This window comes from Macrobrachium nipponense, chromosome 30, assembly GCF_015104395.2.
Source record: "Macrobrachium nipponense isolate FS-2020 chromosome 30, ASM1510439v2, whole genome shotgun sequence".
Classification (NCBI taxonomy): domain Eukaryota; kingdom Metazoa; phylum Arthropoda; class Malacostraca; order Decapoda; family Palaemonidae; genus Macrobrachium; species Macrobrachium nipponense.
The window spans coordinates 18,720,412-18,745,017 of record NC_087218.1 but is presented as its reverse complement, the minus strand read 5'-3'; the positions used below and the strand labels follow the sequence as shown (position 1 = coordinate 18,745,017).

The 24,606-nt window shown below is 37.7% G+C and overlaps 1 protein-coding gene across 2 annotated transcripts in view; it reads right to left on the bottom strand.

Annotated features, from left to right (window-relative positions):
* Positions 1–1,249: 1,249 nt before the first annotated feature.
* The window catches only part of LOC135202351 (uncharacterized), a 224,275-nt gene continuing 200,918 nt past the window's right edge, over positions 1,250–24,606 (bottom strand). For both annotated transcript variants that reach the window (XM_064231715.1, XM_064231714.1), the window contains 4 exons: positions 19,603–19,674; positions 12,855–12,917; positions 4,625–4,774; positions 1,250–2,622 (listed from right to left, as the gene is read on the bottom strand). In XM_064231715.1, the coding sequence (XP_064087785.1) occupies positions 2,473–2,622; positions 4,625–4,774; positions 12,855–12,917; positions 19,603–19,674 (435 nt within the window). In that variant the 3' untranslated portion in view covers positions 1,250–2,472. The remainder of the gene's footprint in view (positions 2,623–4,624; positions 4,775–12,854; positions 12,918–19,602; positions 19,675–24,606) is intronic.

Below are 24,606 nucleotides of genomic sequence, written 5' to 3'. Positions count from 1 at the left end.
GTAATATGTGAAGAGAAAATGAAGAATATAAGATATATTCTTATATTCTTCATTTTCTCTTCACAATCTTATTATGTTGCAGCCGTACTTGACTTAGCCTAATAGGAAGTCAATCTTTCTTAATTATTTGTTGTTTATTACTTCACTGAGATTATTATTTCATATCACTCAAATAAGTCTCTGGTGTCTCTTTCATTTCAAAATATATTCATAAAATAAAATTAGAAACAATATCTTGAAACAACCTGATTAAAGTTTAGGCTGAGTTGAAGAGTATTAAGTCGTCTTTCCACAGAGTTCAACTTCTTTGCTGGGTCTGAGCTAACGATACCAGATGCATCCATCTGATTATTATTTTTTTTCCTTATCAGATATGCCCAGACATACTATATGATATTGGATTTAAAATGTTCGACAGTTATATTGGAAATTCTGTGTATTTATTTTCAGAAAATGTGATAATATAACATGGTAAATATTGTGGAAACTGCAACCTTTTATATCGCTAATTGGAAACTAAAATCTCTCGCTGCGGCGACAAACGCAACGACGACGCCTTGCAGATCTCATTCTCTCAGCAATACCGTCAAACTTGAATCATTTACTGATGCAACATAATAAGACATATTCTTCATTTTCTCCTCACATTTTACACGCATCCAAAATCTGAAAGCAACAGCGTATTCAGGGTGAATTTGTTGTATGAAAACACAAGTTTTATTTTATCTTAATCGCGTTACTGATGCAAAATCCGATAATAAATAAAAACAGGTATAAAGAATTAAATCCTTCTCTTTTCACTTTTACTTGTTGTAATTCCTTTGTGTTTCATTTTATTGATTTTAGGAAAAGATAACTTGGTTGTACAATTAATACCGAATCCTATGGTATGACCAAAATTTTCCTATCTTGAGCAAAGCGTGAGTTGATTGAAGAAATATAAACATAATATTGCTAGTTTTCTAAGCCACAGTAGAAAATAATGAGTCTGAGTGAGCGGCCTACCTCCCGGTACCAGCCAATCAGAGGCCACCAAACAAACGACTCGTAGGCGCAAGAATCTACCTTAAATGAATCGACTATAGTGCTTCTGTTCCTACAACCTGGACTTCCCAGGATATTAGTGGATATTCTCTTAGAACCACCACCTTCTGCCTCTACAAGTTTGCAATCTTTAAAACTGAAAAGAAATATGCACAGTTAACATGTATGGTTAACAATTTAAAAAATATATAAAAAAAGATACATCATATGTAGTTTTTAACTATAATTTGAAGTACAAAATAGACATATATTCAAAAACAGCAGAAATATATATATTACAGAGCTATACAGCTATGCTTAAACCATTCAAAATACTTTCCTACTGATTTATCTACATATGGCTGTTGATTAAGAAAAGGTATCTGGTGCCCTTTCATGCACTTTCCGATTACTGCACTCAATTCTTGAAAAACTACGGTACATTTTCTCTCTCTGCCACCTTTGATGAATTAAAACTGATTTTAAGTGCCACTGCTACCATTACTTACAGTAATTGGTGTGCCAGAAAAATTTTCTAATACATGAAAAAACACCTGTACAGTATAAGAGGAAAGTGATTATTACAGAGATAATTACCAGTATCATTATATTTAAAATGCATATGAATAAACACTGTATGCAGTTAACAAGCATTTAAAAACCTACAAAATCCAAAGTGAAGGCAGAGTTTCACACAATAGTCAAAATCAGAAATTCCTGTTAGTTTTTTTTTTTTTCTAAGGTACAATATAGTACTAATTATTTATTCCCTGGTGATAATACATACCCATCTTATATAAAGTTTATGGCTAAACAGATTCTGTTCATTTCTGGGGTATTTATCCCAATTTTATCATACTGAAGCAATACTGATAAAGGTACTGTATCCTGATGATGTACATCATATGAAGGAATTTGCACACTATCAATGGTCCACAGCAATCACCTCTGCTTTGTAGAGAAATTCACTATAATTAGAGAAACTTTTGATCTCTGGCTTATTGTGGAAAACTCTGCTAATGACTCCCTATCTTGTACTGTAGAAAATATATAAATATAAAATTCTAAAATTCATAATTAACCTGAGCACATTATAGAAAAGAAGGGCTCAACAATGCAAGAAAATATGGAAAAGATTTCCATTATCACAGCAACATAATAACAGTTAAGTGTTGCTCAACAGCTCCACACTGCTGTACAGAGAACAGATCACATAATAGTGAGCAATAAAGTAGTGCTGCTCCAAATCAGCACTTACGACTTCTATAGAAATAAAATCCAAAATTTCATGCTTAATGATATGTTCCTTTTCAACCTAAATTTCATTTAGGTTGCAGATCTAGTATACATAGAAAATGAGATTATACCAATAAAAAATTAGAGTTCTATACAATACTACCAAGTAAAATAAAGCAATAATAGTTTAACTTGTATCAAAATATAACAGACTTAATTCTTACTCATAGGATTCAAAACTGAAGAGCATGGCTCTGTCTGAGAGTCCGAAGATATAAAGTAATCATTCGTTTGAAATATCTTAGGTGGTTCGAAAGTCTTTGGTGAGGAAGAATGCATCGGAGGTAAGTTTGTCTCCCTTCTCTGAAAAAGAGAGATTTATATCACAGTGTATTTCGGAATATAACAAAACAGATGTTAAGAGAAACAAAAATAATACTGTATATTTCCCGTGTACTATAAGAAGACATTTTGATAAGATGAGGTCAAATATTATGGCAAATTTTCATGAATTTATCTCATATCTGTAATATAAGATGACTCCTTACTTACAAAACCAAAATGTTTTTTGGAGAAAAGTGATTATTTGCAAAAATCAAATGGTCCAACTATATTCATAATAATGATGACTTAAAGCTCTTTTGCTTGTATGTATCCAATTACAGTATAACTATTACTTTTATCAGTGTTACTGTAATACAGAATATAACCATCGTCATGTAGAACATAGAACACCATTTGCATTTGATATTGTTTACATTCTCAAGGTCACACAAAGACGTTGGTCCTGTTGCTGAGTAACCATGGTTCCATGCAAGGTAAACACACTATACAAACAAACAATCAAAATCTCAGCTGATTGAGTATCATCAATACCAACATTGCCATTAGTTGTTAGAAGAAATATAATTCGGAGATACCTTTTCTCGTAAATTAACAATTTGGTTGAAAATGTGCACATATTACTTCAGTGTATAAGCATTAGGTGCCATTTCTCCAGTTCCGACACCACTTTTGCCTGGCCGTTATTTGTTTTATTCAGCTTTGGCTATATCCTGCAGCTTTAATCTATTAGTATTCTTTCTCATGATCTCCATTGCATCCGGGATGAACAAATATGTATTTTACTTTTACTTATGGAAGCCACCATTGAGAATCGGCGGGGTTTAACCACTTGACAATTTTAATAGAGCTCTTAATAAAGACTTGATATTTACAGTATATGACATAAACAATCAGTTGTTTCTCAATTCGGTTATTTAAGTCAATTCAGTTATATATTGTATCTAATATTGCATGTATTATCATAACACAATATATGAACAGAGCGATAATGTGCCATTTTTTCTTTAGTCTTAAAATAATCAGCTAATCACATTTTACTGATATCATCACTGTCTTTAGTTGCCAAAATGGAACTTAATTCAGAGATATTCCTTTCATAAGTTATCAAAGTTGGGTTTAACAAAGCTGATTCTATATCATGTTTTTCATACATATGTTGCCTTAAGTGAAACCATTGCTTTGTTTACGTTTCATTGCCATTCTCACACAACATAATAACAATAAAATAATGAACAATAATTATTGTACACAATTATCGTTTATATGACTGAATTGTTCTAAACAGTTACAAACAGCTTTGCATGCTGGCTCACTTGATGTTTGCTGGGATTTTAAAAGCATAGCAGGAACGTAAAAATAGTAAGTCATAAAATCATTTTAAAAATGCCACTGATAATACTGAAGTTGATTTGTAAGATAGCGACGATGAAACTTAAGTTGACTCACCAGCACCAGACTGGAATCCCTGTGATGGTGGCATATATGATGAATCTTGGATATATATGGGAAACTTTTAATGAAAAATTAATATTATGTTATCCTAATTGTTATTACTACTGTAATTACACTATAATTGAAAATTCTGAAAGGTTACCGAAAGATAAAGGTTGCTGTGAGCCTAACGTAACACATTTACATTTTCTCAGCTGGGATCGCATAGATAAAAGTTGGTATCATTGACACAGAATTATTCTTTGAATAAGCTATTTGTTATGAAGATATGGCAAATATATATAGTACAAGGTTTTATCCTTTTTTTATTATCAGTTTATTTCATAATGTAAATCTTCATGGATCTTGGTGGTTATCGCACCGAGGCAGAGGCTAGCCTATCAATACACATCTTAGAATTCAAGGTTTGATTTTTAAAATTGTAGTATAAGATGACCCTCAATTTGTAGGGTTGAATTTTAAGATTTAAAGGTAGTCATAAACGTGGAAATATACAGTATATTAGAAGCAATTAATGACAAGGACTTTTATTTAATTTTTAGAAGAAAAACTGAGCTTTAAAACTTACAAAGAATAAAGGTCTGATTGTAAACCCATGGCTTGGATTCAAATCTGCTTCTGCTTGACTAACAGCTGCTTCCATTTTAACCAGATCATCCTTGACCTGTTTTATCAAGTTCTCAAGATTATCAATTCCTTTGAATGTACTCTGGAGTGCCTACAATAGCAAAGGAAAAGCACTGTTAAATCCAGTTTGTAATAGAAATCTGACACCAGTAAACATTCACCTTACCTAATCAAACAGAGAAAAATAATTAGGCATGTTCAAACTTTTGTTGAACAATTCTTTAAAAGCTTTCCTGTATTGTATACTGGGCTATCTTTCAAAGGTCATAGTATTCATCTATTCTTGAATCACGAAGATTACCCGTTATCAAGCAAAAAATTAAAATACTGAATATGCCAAAAACTGTAATTTTCATGATAAAATTAATTATTTGGATACTTACCTACTGTTAAAGTTAGCTTATATCTTTGTACCATTAGGTGCCATCAGCAATAAAAATAAAACAAAATAAAGCTTGGCTAACCCACTAGGACTGTCACTGAAATCAACCGTTTCTCAACAGGTGGCACTGGAATGTTTACATTCTTGTCAGAATTCTTCATGACCACCAACTAGGATGTGGGGAAGCTGGCTGGGTTTCAACTAGTATTACAGTAAGTATGTATCGGAATAATTTTAAAAAGAAAATTCTCATTACGTATTTGGAATGAGTCTTACCTAATGTTTCAGTTAGCTGACTACCACATTGAATGAGGCTGGTGGCTTAGTGTAGTCAGAAAAACAATGTTCAGCCAACCAAACTAAAAGGTTTTTAATGAGGGGGGGGGGGGGGGGGGGGGGGGGGTGGGGGGGGGGGGGGGGGGACTTCTCAACATTTCTGGCAAGTACTAATGTCGCTAGACATTGGAATCACAACAGGGTATAAGCCTCTTGTGGCGAGAATTATCAGAGGATCCTAACTGGGAAAAAGGACTCTATCTTGCAGAGTACTTGTGACTCCTGTGCCCAAGTCGAAAGCCCGTAACCGACAGTCCAGAACTAAACACAACTACACCTTCATGAATGAAGGTGCACTCCTATACATACACCATTGTGCATATTCATGCTCCCAAAATTCAATATTGCAGGATTTTCTAACAACTAATGATAAGATACAAAACAAGGTTAATATCATATTTGGTTCAGGAGAAAGTGACCCTGCCGCAATGATAAGACTAAGGACAATACACTTTATGCTAAATTTGAACATTTCACATATAATATGAGTCAGCAACAGTTACAACTCCCGAGCTGTACGGCAACCTTCTCTAATGAAAGGTTTTAAGGGAAATAAAGACATGCTTATGGTATGGAAACCATGAGGATTATTTCAAACAATGATAAAACCTCAGGATTCAACTCTGTGGAAATGGAGATTACCACATAGGTAGTCTAAAGGATGCTGTTGGTTGTTGCATCATGAAAACATATCCAGGTGACGTAGGAGCTGCTGGGGTGAACAGAGATGGGTAATAAAACAAAACAAAACTTTAAAAGAGAAGCATAAGCAGAAGCAGGTTGATCTTACTTAAATTTAGTCTTTCTCAGAGGAAATCAAAGAAGGATCTAACTTGGGTTGATCTCCTTCGCTCTGATCCCTAATCAAGGGTTTCTTTCACAGTCTAACATTATCCAAATGAAGTTGGATAGGGCCCTGTGCTCCCAAGAGTGAGTCTGGATCCCACTGGATGCTTGGAGTCTACGGGGTGTTCGACTCCCATGGGTGCTTGGATGCCAATGGGTGTTCAGATCCCATTGGGAGCCCAGTTACCACTGTGGGTGCCTGGAATGCATTGGGTACTTGTGTGCCAATAGTTGCTCCAGTCCCACTGGGCACTCAGATACTACTGTTTTCAGTTGCCACTAGACTTTTGGTTCCCAGTGGGTACTTGGGATCCACTATGAGTTCTGACCCTACTGGACAATCGAAACTCTTCTTACTGTAAGAAAGGTTAGGAACTACATATACTGGAGACCCCTGAGCAACTGTGTTGTCCCGGAAACTGCAACTAAGTTCGGGACTATGTTCCTATTCCATGTATTGCTTATGAGGAAGTGGAGAAACTAGATCTACATTCAAAGACCTTTTCAATGGTCTAGAAGTAGCTGGGAAGTGCTAACTACACTCCTGACTGGCACCAGAGTCCGAAACACAGGATGACAATATGCGTAAATCCACTTGGATACCTTATCAATGGTTGTCCGACTGGTCTTGGGCTCGGAAATTGGGCACTCAGAACTGGGCTACTAATGTGCCAAAACTGGGGGACATGCCTTTTCAACAGCTGATATGAATCCAAAAAATGGCAGAGGTGCCACTAGTCTACACTAGGATCCATAACTATTCACACTAAGATCCTGAAAAAGTCCTTTTTGATTATATATTGTATAATTGTTATTGGTATTTTATACATTGTTGAAATATGGTGGGTGTCCTATATATGGACAGCATATGGTTGATTGTATTTAACCCTTTACTGCCGACTGGACGTATTTTACGTCGACATTTTTTGTCTCTCGTGTGCCGACTGGACGTATTTTACGTCGACTTACGAAAGTTTTTTTTAGAATTTGCGGAAAAATACTTATAGGCCTACCAGCCTAAAACTTTTGAATCACGCGCCTTGGAGGATGCTGGGAGTTCACGGATCAAGGTGTTGTTTTGTTTACAATTGTTATGCAGGCACGCAAGCGCGAATTTCTTTCTTGCCGCACTAAAAAATATCTGTGACACATCTCGGAAATTATTTCGTCACTTTGACATAATTTTTGTAGCCCATTGTAAAATTCAGCCGTTACATTGAAGTTAATCATATACTGAAAATGTGCGCATTTTTATGTAGAATACAACAATAAAATACTCATGATTGTAGCTTTTATCAGTTTTGAGATATTTTCATATAAATAACGATAATTGCCAAAATTTCAACCTTCCGTCAACTTTGTCTCTACCGAAATGGTCGAAAAACACAATTGTAAGCTAAAACTCTTATATTTCAGTAATATTCAATCATTTACCTTAATTTTGCAACTAATTGGAAGTCTCTAGCACAATATTTCGATTTATGGTGAATTTATGAAAAAACTTTTTCCTTAAGTCCGCGCGGTAACTCTTCCGAAAAAAATCATACATGGAATTGTGGTAATGTTTGCACCATTTTAAAATTAGCCATTATATAAAGTTTTATATATGGAAATGTGCACAATTTCATGCACAATACAACTAAAAACAACCCATGGTTGTAGCTTTTATAAGTTTTGAGATATTTTCCTATAAATAACGATAATTGCCAAAATTTCAACCTTCGGTCAACTTTGACTCTACCGAAATGGTCGAAAAACGCAATTGTAAGCTAAAACGCTTATATTCTAGTAATATTCAAGCATTTACTTTCATTTTGCAACAAATTGGAAGTCTCTAGCACAATATTTCGATTTATGGTGAATTTATGAAAAAAATAACATTTTCTTTACGTCCACGCGGTAACTCTTCCGAAAAAATCATACGTGCCATTGTGGTAATGTTTGCACCATTTTAAATTAGCCGTTACATAAAGTTTTATATATGAAAATGTGCGCAATTTTATGTAGAATACAACAATAAAATAATTGAAGGTTGTAGCTTTTCTCATTTTTGAAATATTTGCATATAAATCACGATAAATAGAAAAAAAACCACGTTCGGTCAACTTTGACTCTACCGAAATGGTCAAAAAACGCAATTGTAAGCTAAAACTCTTACAGTCTAGTAATATTCAGTCATTTATCTTCATCTTGAAACAAATTCGAAGTCTCTAGCAAAATATTTAGATTTATGGTGAATTTAAAAAAAAATCTTTCCTTCCCTCCGCGTGCGGATTCTCCGCCACAAATCTCCGAAATGCGTACGTCCCATTCTCAGAATATTTACTCCGTTTCATATTAGGCATTTCATAGAGTTTTATATATGAAAATGTGCGCAATTTCATGTAGAATAAAACAAAAAATATTTGAAGGTTGTAGCTTTTCTTATTTCCAAATTAATTGCATATAAAAAATATATATATAAAAAAATTCAACATTCCGTCAACTTTAACTCGTCAGATATGGTCGAAAACTGCAATTGTAAGCTAATACTCTTACAGTATAGTAATATTCAATCATTTGTCTTTATTTTGAAAGAAATTGGAAGTCGCTAGGACAATATTTAGATTTATGGTGAATTTTTGAAAAAAATATTTGTTTATGTCCGCACGTTACGAATTCATGCATTATATTGTGATAATATTTTCTGTGTTGCTTTTATCATTTTACAAAGTGTTATATACCAAAATGATCGCAATTTAGTGTACATTACAACGAAAAAAAAGTAACTTGTTACCTTTAACCGTTTTGTGCACAGCACGATTTGAATACAATTATATATGAAATTTTGTTTTTGCGCTATCATATATCGCATTATTTATATATGATAATGATAATTTTTTTCATTTCTGATGGTTGCATACTAAACTTCAGCCAATGACAAAAAAAGGAGCCAAAAATGAACTCTTAATCTTGAAAACTAAGCGCGCTGTGATTTTTTGAAAAAAATAATTTTTCCGGTTCCGCGCTCACTCTGAAACACCTCCAGCACATGGAAGACAATTTTTTTTTTACCGCTTCGGCGTTTAAGGGTTAAGTTGTGTTGTGACATCATAGGCTGTGACGTCATAGACAAGATGGCGGCAGCGTCGGGGGGATGTAAACAATAACACTGGGTAGTAGAAAGCACGTGCTGGTGGTGTTTGGTTGGTAGGGGAGAGCTCTCTGTCTGGTAGGAGTTTTTGGGTCGTAACTCTTGTTGCGCTGTTGATCTAAGGTGATTTCTGGAGTATACTGGAGTCGGAGAACACATACAGGTGGGTAGATTATTCATTTGTGTAAGATAAAAGGGGTTAGGCTAGGCTAAAATTCAAACTTTTGCCAACACTGAGATCCTGGACATGTTCACACTGGGATCCGTAACAAATAGTCTGGGCAAGCACACTAGATGAACTCCTTTTCAATGGTTGTCCGTCAAAAACTGCAGACAATAAGTTCAACTGAGGGGTAACTAGACTGACGGTATGCCTCCTCCCACGTTTAAGGCAGACTGACAGGGACCGGGTTAGGATATCCGATAGGGTTGGATAGCTACACCCTCCACTACACTCTTGTCGATACCTGGGACCATCAACAGGTTCAACTGACAGGGCAACTACTTGTGTAACCCCTCCGAACTCCCTTGGACTTCAAGTATGACTCCTCCCGGGTGCTGGGGAGTCTGACAGGGACCTTCCATCTACTAGAATAGGGGGACGAATACCTACGTCCTCCATTGCACAACACTTCACTATCACAAGGGCTAACCAACATAAATTGGCAATGGTATGGGAAGGAAGCAAGGGAGCCAGGTGCAGGAGCAAATGGATAAAATGAAGGGGCTAGTAGCAGGAGAGAAAAACACAAGAAACAGGAAAAAAATTCATTCTGAAGATGGCACCTGTGTAGCTTAATCTGTATTAGCGCTCAGCTCCCACTGGGCGTTAAGGTTCAGCCGTGCTCGAGGGCCATTGGGAGCTGGCTAGGTAGCCAATGGGATCTGGCTTGGCAGCCAGTGGGAGCTGGCTCGGGAGCCAATGAGAGCTCGCTAGGTAGCTGCTTGGTGCTCGGCGCCAATGGAAACTTGGGTGCTATAGCAGCATGCCCAGTTACCTCTATGATAAAGCACTACTTAATGTTGAGTCGAGTATATGACTAAAGACAGGATTAATCAGATATAGCTCTGCACCAAGTGAGCTAGTACTGGCAGCAGACATACAATGTTGTCGGGCAGCTACTAGTAGCTATCTGTGTCGATACAACCTCAGCATAGGCACACTAAAGCAACATTACATTGTTCCCTTTGATTGGTTTTATGTGCAGCTATCCACAGGGATGCTTTCCTCTCTGGCAGGCCCTTGTACTTTATAAATATGGTGTTTTACTCTCTTCTTGTATGGTCTTCACTTCAGATGGTACTTCATATTCTATTCTTGTTTTACTGGGATCACAGCTAGACCATCCTCCAAAAGCCCATCATAGCTACAATTCTACCCAGCTACACTATACCCTTTCACTTAAACAATTCTGGAAAGTAAAGTGATATGCATTTAAATTTACTGCAATTTTGCTGCAGTAGTGAGCAATAGACTGCAAATTTGCTATTAAGTGAAAGGGGTGAAAAACTTAAAACCAGAAATTCATTATTAACAAACAATAAATGCTAATCCTGCAAAAATTAAAGTTCAACACCAAAATTGGTCCAGTAATGAATGCAATGTTTCTATTATTACGCTACTCAATAAAGATGGCAGCGAAATCAATGTTTACATTATTATGGCACTTGTCTATCAACTCACGTAACATTTTACGTTGTTACATTAATCATAGTAAAGATGAGTTAATCAAAAGATTGTAAGATCGCCACTAAAACGATATATTTGTTCGATAAACCAATGTATACATTATACAACCAGTTCCCGGTTCTTGGCAACCAGTCCCCGGTTCTTGGCGGGGGTTCTGTTCTCGGTGGGATGCTGATAACCAAAAACAGCCATTAACTGAAACTCTACAATTTATGGTGCTTGCGTCGCCGAGTTTCAATTAATGGTGCATCTGTTAGGTATGTTATGGCGCCATAGCTCTATTATTGGCACCTTATGGTCCTGATAACTGAAACTTGGCCTATTACGGCGCCATAAATTGCCAACTTTATGGTGTTAGACAAGCCCCATAAAACTGGATCGCCATTAACCGAGACCGCCGATACCCAGGGACTGCCTGTAATACGCCATCAGCAAAAGGGTAGTTAAGCAAGTAAGTACATAATAGTAATTTCATTGTACAAGCAAACTACGTATTGATGTATTATTCCGGTAATAAACAACAAAACAAGGAAAAACTCATCCTGAAGCTTCTGGCTGAAGCTACTTGACTTTTAGTTTGGATACTGAAGCCCTGTAAAAAAAAAAAAAAAAAAAAAAAAAAAAAAAAAAAAACAAAAAAAAAAAAAAAAAAAAAAAAAAAAAAAAAACAAGAACAATTGCTACAGACACCAGATGTTATCACCAGGCTTTCAGAAACAGAATGTGCATTTTCTGCAGTCATTCCTAACCCTCTTGCTAGAAAAAAAGTATATCTTAGTTTTACCAGACCACTGAGGTGATTAACAGCTCTCCTAGGGCTGGCCAGAAGGATTAGATATTTTTACGTGACTAGGAACCAATTGGTTACCTAGTAACAGGACCTACAGCTTATTGTGGGATCCAAACCACATTGTATCGAGAAATGAATTTCTATCACCAGAAATAAATTCCTCTGGTTCCGCGTTGGCTGAGCCGAGAATCAGACTTCAGACCACCAAACTGGTAGCCAAGCGCGAAATGCACTCGGCCAATGTGGAACTTCCTCTTGCTAGAGGGAGAGACTGGTGTCACCTACACAATATATTGGCGTTGCTACAGTGTTTCCCCATATTCATGAGGGATGTGTACCAGACGACAACCCTCCCCCCCCACACCTATACAGAGACTTAAAGCTGCCTATTTTGTTCGTTAAAATTCCAAAAAAACCTGGTTTTTTAAAAATACTTTTATCACACAAAGTGCATTTTATGAAGTAAATGATAAAAAAACCAGGAATCTGTGGATATTTCTCGAAGAAAAATACCACGAATAAGTGAACTTTCTGCAAATAATGGGGGTATATGTTCCAAAGAGAAATCAGCGAATACATGAGTCCGCAATATGGGGTGGGGGGGTTCATTGTACCACGGAATTTGAATCTAAACTGCTGTGAATAAATTAAATGATAGCTATGTAATTACTTGGTAAGTTACTTGTATAAAATTTACTGTTATGTGTAAGGTATTCAAGGTGGTGTCACTAAGTCTCTGCTTCAGTACTTTGAACAATGCCTAAATTACACTGAAAGCAAAATGAAGATGCAAATGCACTTGCCTATGGACATGTTTTAATAAAAGGAACTTTACTAGACCAAAAAATTCTTTATGACAAAAACATCAGGAGTAAGAAATATGAAACTTTCATTATGATTTGGATATGTACAGGAATGCTTTTCTAACAATGCTAATGGTCAAAATAAAACAAAATAATGTAAAACAATAAAAGAATATGTTAATCTCTCTTACCTGATAGTGTGAATAAACTTGGGGAACTTGATCATCAAGTGCATGTCGACTTATGTTTCTTGTCTACAAAAGAGAATACGAAATATCAATACCATAATTCGTACCATAAAGTACTACAGGTAGTACAGGTCAGTAAAACTATAAAGTAAAATCTACCCTTATCCAGAAAAATACTGATGGTCAATATACTCTTAAACTTGTATAGCATTACAAGTATAATTCTATTTAAATTGTCTTTTGTTAAAGACAATATTTCACAGAAAAAAAGGCCTTATAATTTTTTACCACATTCATTACGGTTGCTACTTTTGATGCCACCAACCATCAACTGTCTTGCACCTTAACCAACTTTACCATAAATAAAAGGACCCTCCCTCACTGCAGATACCCCTTAAATTACTAAATACTACATAGTAAAGTCAACATACTGAAGGAGGTGATAAAATGATAGGGGTCCATTTAAGATCAAAATTCAGTTATTACAGTTGAGAGTCAAGACATGCTGACTGGAATTATTCAGGATGGAGATTTAAATATAATTTTTAACATGGGAATTTTTTCCTTAACATTTTTACTAACCCAGCATATTAAAGGTATACAGGGAAACAACAGAATCACCAATCTCTCCTAAGTGGGGATGTGAATGGAGAGGGGGAGGACACCTTTCACTTTATATATAAGTAGCAAGGGTAAGTACTGCAATCATATGACTTATTATGATAAATGTTAGGTTATTAAAGAAACACCTAAATTTGTTCAACTCCCACAAGACTGACCAGACAAGTCTGTTTTTGTAACAACATATCCTACTTAATACTAAGAAATTAATGATTGGGTAGATAAAGATGTTGACAATTCTAAGATAACTGCCAAGATTTCAAATTCATTGTTGGTTGAAAAAGTTAAGTATATCTTAGTTTTACCAGACCACTGAGCTGATTGACAGCTCTCCTAGGACTGGCCCGAAGGATTAAATATTTTACTTGGCTAGAAACCAACTGGTTACCTTGCAACTGGACCTACAGCTTATTGTGGGATCTGAACCACATCGAGAAATGAATTTCTATCACCCGAAATAAATTCCTCTGATTTCCCATTGGCAGAGTGGAGAATTGAACCCGGATCCTGAGATTGGTAGCACGTAACTAACTCGTCCAATGACAAACTAAACATGTTTGTAAGTGTTGATCTGCATTCTCGGACTGGGTCATGCACACATATCCATGAATTAAATGAGTGACTAATTCAAAGGCAAAATAAAATTATTTCTAAGTGGTGCTCTTTTTACAATGAATAAAAATGCATTCTAACATGGCTTTAACCCATTTTATTTTGTTACTAATAACAGATTCTTTGTTCCACAAAGTTTGCCAATTATTCAAGAAGATGGATTTGAGATATCATAAAAAAAAATCCCTGACATAAATTGCATTATTCAATATGGTCATAATATTTGCAGCTTTGGCTACCCAATCAGTATCTTTATTGCGCTCTTTCAGGTGTCATGAGGGTTGTAGGTAACATCAAAGGAAAGACATCATGAACCCTTACACTTTAGTGACTGTCTCTTGAAGTTAAAAATCAAGTCTGGTAGAAATCTGGACCAAAAGGGCTACATATACAGTTCAGTAACGACTATCTTTGGATATGACTGGGTGGCTGTCAGTGGTTGCTCCTTGCTAAGCCATCAACTTGCTATCCTCCTGGAATGTCAGAGCCATCCCATTCTCTCCTCCTCTACCCTTGTCTAATATGAGTCCTGTGAAACTGGGATTTTAACATCATGGAAAAAAGGCACATGAATAATGGGTTTGTATCAACAAAACTTGTTCTAGAAGAACACAACTACTTTCCACAATGCCTATATGAATTAAGTTTTTACATGTTCACATAATTTGTGGAATGAAAAATTAACCTGGCAATAAAAGGATTTTTAAGATAATAGTTTTGAAAGGCTTCTAAAACACTTCTAGTAACTGAGAATTACCATAAAACATTCTATGGAGGGATGTTTTTAATAGCTGTAACTCCTGAAACATTGCAGACAATTCTGCTGCAAATTCATGAGTTGAACAGGCTTTGGGGCATGAAGCTTAAACCTTCTAAAACCCCAAGTATGATATTTAGTCAATCCAGAACACTTTTGCTTGGCATCCTGACTTATTTCTCAATAGTATGGTTTTATGTCAGTGTAACTTTTGATATGAAATTGACTTTTAAAATGCATATAAATAATGTTGATTCCTCTTTTCCTTACAAAGCTGGTACCTGGTGGAACTGCTTTAGAATATTTTTAGATGAACCTACTATATCTTTCCTTTTTTCTTGTTTGATTTTCCAGTGCTGACTCTCATCAGCAACTCTTGGATAGAATTATGTCATCAGTCAAGTTTATTTTGTTAACTCTTAATATTGACTTGTGGCATATAGGTACTACATAAAGCGAGTTCATTTCATTATGTTTGTTGCATAAAATATACTACAACAAAAATCCTCTGCATCCCCCTTGATTTGACCTAGCTGATTTTGCTCGAGATACCAGGCAGCAGGATGCTGCTACAGTGTCGTTTCCTAGCCTCTTCCTGTCCACAGGGGACTCCTCTGGGAAGCGTTCCGGGCTGGAGTCTAACATACTGCTGGGAGCCTTCAGGCTCTTTTCAAGGGACAAGACTCCTCAGCCGAACTCCATCCGCGCCTTGGAGAAGCCAAATCTGAAGAAGAAAAGCACTTCCTCAGGATGCCTTTGCTGTGGCGATCCATGGCAGTCTGGGTCGAAACAACAGAACCTGCCGAAGGGACGCCTGACCGGTGGGGATTCTCCACAACCTCCTTACGGCTTTCAACATTCCTCCTCCACTGGGCCTGGGAGTTTGGAAGAGGTCTAGACCTGGGAGCGTTGCAGAGCCGATCAGACGCCCCGCCCCCTCCACTGCACTCACTATGCACAGCACTCTTACCTTGCATTGCAAGCATTTGCAACTCCATCCTGCGTAGAGCAGCTTTCATATTAGCCATCTCCGAAGACGAATCCGCAGGTTCGGTGAAGGGAGAAGGAGCTGAAACTGTAGGAGAGGATGCAAGTACTACATTTGGGTTAGGAACCAACGTGCCCTCAACTGGCTCGGAACGAGACCTACTGGCGCTTCTGGAAGAAGCCTTCCTAACTCTGTCTCTCTCTAGCTTCCTCAAATATGCAGAAAGAGAATTCCATCCATCCTCATTTAAACCTGCACATTCCGTACAAGGATTATTAGTTGAACATTCATTCTCCCGACACCTCATGCAAACAGTGTGAGGATCTACCGAACCCTTCTGTAGTCTCACCTTACATCCTTCCATCACACACACACTATATACATTACCAGAGTCAGACATTATAAGAGTAATCCAAAAGCAAAATCCTAAAACAATCCACAACAGCGTATGGCAAGCCAACGATCCAATACTTCACCAAAAGGCGGTCCAAGAAGATCCACGGCAAACGAAAAACGAAAATCAAGTCAGGAGGAACCAACAACAGGTGTTGCTAGTCCCGCCACCCAGCGGCGGGAGGGTAGATCACCTGACCTACCTGTAGTGTGTGCCGCGAAATTTGAATTTCTGTCGGGGACGTCGGAGACTATAGCTAAGTATATATCTGCCGGGGAAGTTGCACGTACAAAATATAATTTCACACCATATTTCTTTGGCTTCTTTGGGTTGTACACTTTTATACTTAGACGTCCTTTGTATGACATCATCCACTCATCCAAAGAAAGGTTCTTGGAAGGAACCACGAGAAACTGGCACCGTTCACGAATGTAGTCCAACACTGGGTGGACTGAGATGAGGCGGTCGGGGTTATCCCGGGGTATGGCCCTTCGGTTGAAGGCGTTGAAATACCTGTCCAACGGCAGGAAGCTATCACAGGCCATAATGCCAGGCATATTCGGTGTACTTGAAAAAAAAAAATGCTGCCTTCAATATTGCCTGACGTTGGTGGCAGGCATCATTCCAAAAAAAAAATGTGGAGCCCCATAAAATGTGCCATGCCCATGAGGTTGCAGCAATACGACAACATCATCTGCAGTTCCTCACAGCAGTACCGAGCGTAATCTGCTGTCTCTGCAATGAGGTATTCCAGCAATTCCCGCGTCAGGAAGAGCTGAATGAACCCCAGTGCAGTGAGAGGCACAGGAACGGTCAGTCCAGGTGCTGTCGTGAATGGGTGCATGTTAGGTGGGGTGGGGTCCTCCAACCACACCTCATCACAAACAGACGAATGGCCTTCACCTAAACTGCCGTGACGTTGCAACTTTCTATAGGCCCGTGCGCGTGCACACGTATGTGCTCGGGCACGACTTCACACTCTCACCCTCCCCACTGCCCCATCTCCCTCGCTTTCACCATCACTTTCTGTCTCGTCCCCACCAGCAAAAATCAGCGCCTCCTCCTCCTCCTCAAACTCTCCCTCATAGGCACTGAAACCACTAAATTCCAGCTCACTTTCAGGCTGTGGCTTCTGTACGGACATTGGGGGTAAATATTCATCATCACTGACATCAGGCATGATGTCCTTGTAGCTAGCTGACCAACTGCCATCAAAATGAGGACTTTCCACCTGCTCTCAGTCGAGCTCCAACAAGTATTCATCTATGTCCTTTTGTTGGAGGCCTCCCAAATGTTTACGAATACCCCTCAGGACACCCCGATGCTTCCTAGGGGTCGTAAAAGGCACAGGATGTGGTCCTTGGTCACTTTTGGCCACACGAGGCCGCACAACACAGCGTTGAAAAGCTGGGTCACCTTGGGTGCTCTGTCCCTCTCCAGCATCCAAGTCTAAAACTCGCCTCACACGATCACTACCGACAGGCAATGCGCGCCTTTCATGGTCATGACGACGTTGGGACATCTCTGTGAACGTCCTGTTGCATTACAAATACACTAACACTCGCAAAAGTTCTGCAAAACACGAATGCGGCAAGAAATCGCTCTCCGACGATTCGTCGCTGATGCTTTGTAGTGCAAGAAGAAAGCAATTCGCGCATGCGCGCCTGGTTAATGCTTGTAAACAAAACAACAAGGGACGTGATTTAAAATTTTTTGCAAACTAGGCCTATAACTATTTTTCCGCGAATATTTAAAAAACTTTTTGTAGTCGACGTACCATACGTCCAGTTAGCACCCGACAGACAATTTTAGTTGATGTATAATACATCCTGATAGTATTTTAAAGAAATACAACAATCTATCCATTTTATTCTCTTAATTAAGGATAACTCCTCTCTCTCTCTCTCTCTCTCTCTCTCTCTCTCTCTCTCTCTCTCTCTCTCTCTCTCTCTCTCTCTTTTGCCACACAAGATATGTATGTCATAGTGGTAACTCCCTCCCTGTTTCGCTGGAAGCGTTATAAGTATTTTCTTAGAGAACAGATAGATAAACTCACACACTTTCTCTCTTTGTCTGAGATGAAAGAATTTTTATGATACTAATATGTAAAATGTTTATTGATATTTCCTGTTATTAATAATAGTAAAACAATAATAATATAATAATAATAATAATAATAATAAAACTGTAATTACAAAATTCGTATGTGGTAGTATTTTAGAGATAAAAATGACCTTTCCATTTCACTTGTAAGGATAACTCCTCTCTCTTACTGAGATGAGAGAATTTTTAAGGTAGATGCATGTGTTTATTATAATATTATCACATAATAATAATAATAATAATAATAATATACTTTATTAAAAGTAATGGCTACTTCAGCAGCATTACACTTTTAGAGAATCTTCTCTATTTTGCGAAAGCGGCTTTTTCCGTGCAACTTAAACAGGCTAGTAGAGCGCCTATAGAGCTCATGGTCAAATACAGGGTCAAAATAGGTGTATATATTTCAGATAAACTAAGAAACCATAGTCATCTTAGTCATTAACGATTTTCTCTCTCTCTCTCTTTCTTTCTTAAAGCGAGCTTTCGTCTGGAGCTGCCAGACATCCTAGGGCTGGGAAGCTGAGGGTGGACTGATCTTGGTGCGGTGTCCGTCCTCCTTATATCTGTGGTTGACAGCAGGGGGTCTGCCCCATGCTTCTCTCCTATTGGCTGGTGGCAGTGAATCTTCGTTTTCATTGGTTGCCTGAGCCGAGGTCTCAAGAAAGTGGCTTGAGACCTGGCTCAGGCAACCAATGAAAATGAAGACTCACCGCCACCTTTAAGGGTACTAATGTTTAGAATTACTTTAAAATTATATTAATACAATCTCTAAGATTAAAACATTAATGTAATAATACGTAATTTAAGGTAAATTTGATGTAGGATGTTACATAAGGTACTATACATTTGATGTTTCTATTTCTTCCTTCTTTTATCTCTCTCTCTCTCTCTCTCTCTCTCTCTCTCTCTCTCTCTCTCTCTCTCTCTCTCTCTCTCTCTCTGTTACTGACTGTTTATATGTATATTTCTAATGGTAAAATGTTTAAGATGACTTTGATATGATATTAATAATACCCAGGCAATGGTATATTTGATGTAGGATGATACTTTAAGTATACATTTGGTATTTGAACTTTCAAGATAGTCAGATATAGGCATTTTTAGAAGGGAGTTCTAACTATTCACAAGTTTGAGCTATTCACGTGGGTGCGTAGTACACATCCCCTGCAAATACGGGGGGGGACACTGTACTACAATTTCTATAAAGTATACTACTATCTACAATATTCTAGTTAACAACACACAGAACCAACACAATACAAACAATACTTACTCTTTCCAAAAGACTCCCATATTCTTCCAGTCTTGTTAACATTGACTCAAGCTCTCTGTCCAGTCCTGCTCTCTGAAATATAAATGCATTCATTTGTATTTTAGCTTGTAATTAGCACACACACAAAAGACAATAATTCAAATAGCTCAGTTAAGATTCTTATCCTTATCAGGATACAAAACAGATAAGGACTTAAACACATATCATTTATTTCTGTTTTATATACTATATCAAAAATATCTTGCTGCTAAAATATGAGGTCTACTGAAAATTATTGCAATATAATTATATTTACTTTCAACTCAGAAAATTACCTATTTAGCACAAAACACATATTTTATATAGTTTCTGACGTGATTCATCCAAGAATTCCCTCTGATTCAACCAGGTACATGAGACGGTACCTGTGGACAAGTACAAGTATGGAAGATTTGCCTGAGACTTCAGTCCAAGTCAAAGTACTTGACAATGTACTTAAGTACAAGCATATTTAAGCATATTATCTATTATTATTAGTGATATGTTTGATTTAAAATCAGTAGCAAATATCTAATAAAAATTCCCATCCAAATATCTAATGGAAAGAAAATTTGGTGTTATACTATAGCAGTCTTCATAAAGAGAAGCCCAAAAGTTAGTGAACCTTAGCCCATAGTGCTGAAAGAGGTGAAGCAATTTTCATAGGGTCTTATGAACAAAAGTTATCAAAATTGGCCTACCACAGGTTAAGGTAATGAATATTTTTTTTTTTCACATTAATACTCTTAACACACTACTGTAATGCAAAGTGGATTTCCACCACAAAAGAAAAAATGTTATACTGTTCAGAATAATTTAAACAAAATTATGTTTTTCAAAAAACTTTAACAAAATATACTTTCAGAAAAGTTCTAAACAAAATTATGTCTCTCTTTGATACGATTACCAGTTCTCTGTTATCTATTTGTAGGATTTACCATTGCATTTTACAAACATCAGACTCAAATTCTTGTCAGTAAGGCAACATCTTTCTGGTTGAAATACTTTTCCTGCAATCTGAAAATCCTTTCTACTAGGGCAGAAAAAGCAGGGACTGATAGGTACTTTTGTGCCATCTTAGCAAGAGTTGGAAATGTTTCTCTGTGGTCATTCCAGTATGCTAGCACATCTCTCTCTTCTGAAATGCATGGCTGACTCTGGTATCTTTGAAATTCAATATTAATTGACGGCTGCATCTGCGTTACATTTGTTGATTGTCAAACTGGGTTACCCATAAAACTAAACAGTTTCTTCCGTTTTGGTTAAGTTGAACTGGGTCCTGATGTATCTTCTGAATGGTCTGTGGCAGGATCCATGCTTACATGAGGTGTGGTATCTTTGGACATAAACCAATCTAATTTAAATCTTGGATCAAGAATAGTTGTCATTTCATATATTTTCCATTTTTCAGTTACATAGCTGGAGGCATTTCTAAAATGACCTCTTCAATCAAAATACTAAACCACTGTATATGTAACTTCGATTGCATTTTCTCTAAGTGAAATTTTACCATCATCAGGTAGGTCATAGTATCCTAGGCCTGCTCTCTCTCTCTCTCTCTCTCTCTCTCTCTCTCTCTCTCTCTCTCTCTCTCTCTCTCTCTCTCTCTCTCTCTCTCTCTCTTTTTTTTGCCAGCTATTTCCTTGTGCTTTTTACATATTTAATTACTCCTGTTAGTGGAATTTCCTTGTTTGTTTACTTTTTCAGCTACTCCCTACTTAACATCCAGGTTTCCACTGTTGTGACTGCTTTAAGGCAGGTCCACACGCTCCGTTTTGCACGACAATTTGTCTGCGCAGTCTTAAGACGGAATGAAAACCTTACAATTTTATTGCGTCTACACGGTACCATGATGTTTGCACAAGTTTCGCTCAGTTTTGTCAACATCGTCATGGAGGAGGTACTCCTTTTGTCAATTTTGACGTGTTGTGTTGTGGAAAAAAAAAAAAAAAAAAAAAAAAAAAAAAAAAAAAAAAAAAAAAAAAAGATTGGAACGGCTCAAAAGCACCCGTTGTTCAAAGTGGTCGCGAAAGTGGCTTTTGAAAAGGCTAAATTTCTCCCATATTAAATTACTGCGTGAACTACGTGATGAGCCTAATGAGTGGCGCAATTACTTGCGAATGGACATAGAAATGATATTGTTATGATACAATAAAGTCTCATACATACTTAGTTGGCAGATATATACAGTAATACCTTGGGTTACGAATTTAATCCGTTCCAGAACCTGCTTCGTAACCTAAATGGATTTTCCCATAAGAATGTTTTAAAAAGCAAATAATGCGTTCCACCCGACCATGAATGACCATTTCAATTCATATTTTTCCATTTATTTTTGTTCACTAAGGTTGAAAATTCGTGTAGGAATTACATAAAATTATAAAATTGAAGAATGAAATTAAATATAAACACTAGATTTAATATGCATGCACAGTAAAACCTGAACTTTACCTTTGGCGAGTGTGGCTGCTGGCTTGACGGAGACGGGAGGAGGGGAAGGGCGAGGAGGAGAGGGTTAGGGCTTGGGGGGGAAATCTCCCTCCGTGAACACTTCTGGAAAACTTTCTGGTTCTTTCTCTAGAGAGCACCGTTCACTACGATCACTAATTTTACGCTTACGCGACACTGTGTCGTCTTTCACAATTTTGAAAAAATATTTTTCTATGGAGGCTTGCTTTTGCCTGTTCTTTAAAATTTTACAGAAATGACCCACCCCATTATCGATAAACAAATTTGTTGCACTCTTACGAGCCTTTTCGCAAATGATGCTCTCACTTACGGAATCTCCTGCCAGCTGCTTCTCGTTTATTCAAACCATGAGCAAATTTTCTACATCGTCGAGAATATAAGGCCGTTGTTTCGTCAATACTGTGACACCTTTTGATGTTTTACTGGCTTTAATTTCTTCCTTTGTCTTCAAAATAGTGCAGATCGTTGATTGCGACCGCTTGAAGAATGCTGCAATGTCTTTCACGCGCTCGCCTTTATCATGCATTTGGATAATTTCCTTCTTCATTTCGACTGTAATCATCTCCTTCTTTCTTATGCTTTCCTTCTTGCTGCTTGCCTTCGTCATCTTGGGAGCCATTGTCTTTAGTATTTGGGTAATAGTAATGTACGTATAAGCACTATCACGGAAACACAACACGTGCGCAAATCACTAAACAAATTTGAGAGCGTATCACGGACAGATGCGTTCAATCTTACTGCCAGCGAGATAGTGAAAGAGTTATGGTTTAAAAAGGGTCAAGGGATGCGTGGGAGGAAGTCACATGACCCTCGTTAAGTTTTGGCCGAAAAAAATGCGTTCGCAGATCCCACGCTCATCCAATGTCCGATGTAAACAAAGCAGGCGTTAAGTTTTGGCCGAAAAAAATGCGTTCGCAGATCCCACGCTCATCCGATGTCCGATGTAAACAAAGCAGGCGGCCTCCCATGATGGAAATTCGCGCATTCGTATTCCAAGTGAAATTCGTATTCCAGAATGAGGGCGTCACTTCGTAAGTTAAAAAATTCGTATACTAATCGGTTCGTAACCCAAAGTATTACTGTACTTAGCTAAGACTCCGTCGTCCCCGACAGAAATTCAAATTTCACGCCACTTGCTACAGGTAGGTCAGGTGATCTACCGGCCTGCCCTGGGCGGCAGGACTAGGAACCATTCCCGTTTTCTATCATATTTTCTCTCTTCCACCTGTCTCCTGCGGGGAGGCTGGGTGGGCCATAAATCGTATATATCTGCCAGGTAAGTATGTATGAAACTTTATTGTATCATAACAATATCATTTTCATACAATCAACTTACCTGTCAGATATATACTTAGCTGATTGGCACCCTTTGGTGGAGGGTAAGAGACAGCTAATATGGAATAGACAGGTAAACAACATATGTTGTAGGTATATAAAAAAAACCTTGGTTCCTACCTGATAGGTGGTAGACTTCGTGGCTGTTGCCCAGGAGTCTGCATCACCTCAAGAAACTTTAGCGAGATATATGATCAATGGCCAAGAGTTCTTGTGGGTCTGCCGATGGGGTCTTATCCGCTTACTCGGCAGAGCCTGAAAGGACTTTGTCAATGGGTGCTGATCCACTTATATGACAATACACCTTATGAAGGAGCACACAACTAATCCCGACCACCTGATCCTAACCACCATGTTAGTAATAAAGATTGTTCCGAGTTATCCCCAAACTCTTCACAACAACCATAACTCAAAACACAATACGCACACATACATAAATTTAAAAAAAAATTAATACTCATCTAATAAGATATCACAAGAGTTCCTTACTGAACAATAGTGACTGGCCGCCAGTGCAACACCAAGCCCTTTTGTCAGCAGAAAGTCTAGAACATATCTAATAGAAGGTATGTACAAACTTAAGGATCGGTGTTAGCTCCTAAACCCAGGATCGTATCCGCAGACACGAAAGGACCTAGAGAAAAACATTTCTTGTAGGTCACACGAACATCTCTCAAGTAATGAGATGCAAATACTGAGTTGCATCTCCAAAATGTCGTTTCCAAGAAGTTTTTTAGTGACATATTCTTTTGAAACGAGAGAGACGTCGCTACTGCTCTCACTTCATGACATTTCACTCTTAAAAGTCGAAACGCCTCGTCAGGACAGATCTTATGCGCCTCTGTAATGACGTTTCTCACAAAGAATGCTAGAGCATTCTTAGACATCAGTCTTGTGGGGTCTTTTACCGCGCACCAAAGACCTTGTCTAGAGCCCCCCATCTGGTGTTTTCTCTGAAGGTAGAACTTTAGAGCTCTTACAGGACAGAGAGATCTCTCTGCTTCTCTACCTACGAGACTCGATAAACCTTTAACCTCAAAGGTCTTAGGCCAGGGATTCATGGGATTCTCGTTTTTAGCTAAAAACAAAGCTTTAAACGAGCAAATGGCTGAGTCCCCCTTGAATCCTACTTTATCCTCTAGAGCATGCAGTTCACTAACTCTTTTTGCTGTAGCTAAAGAT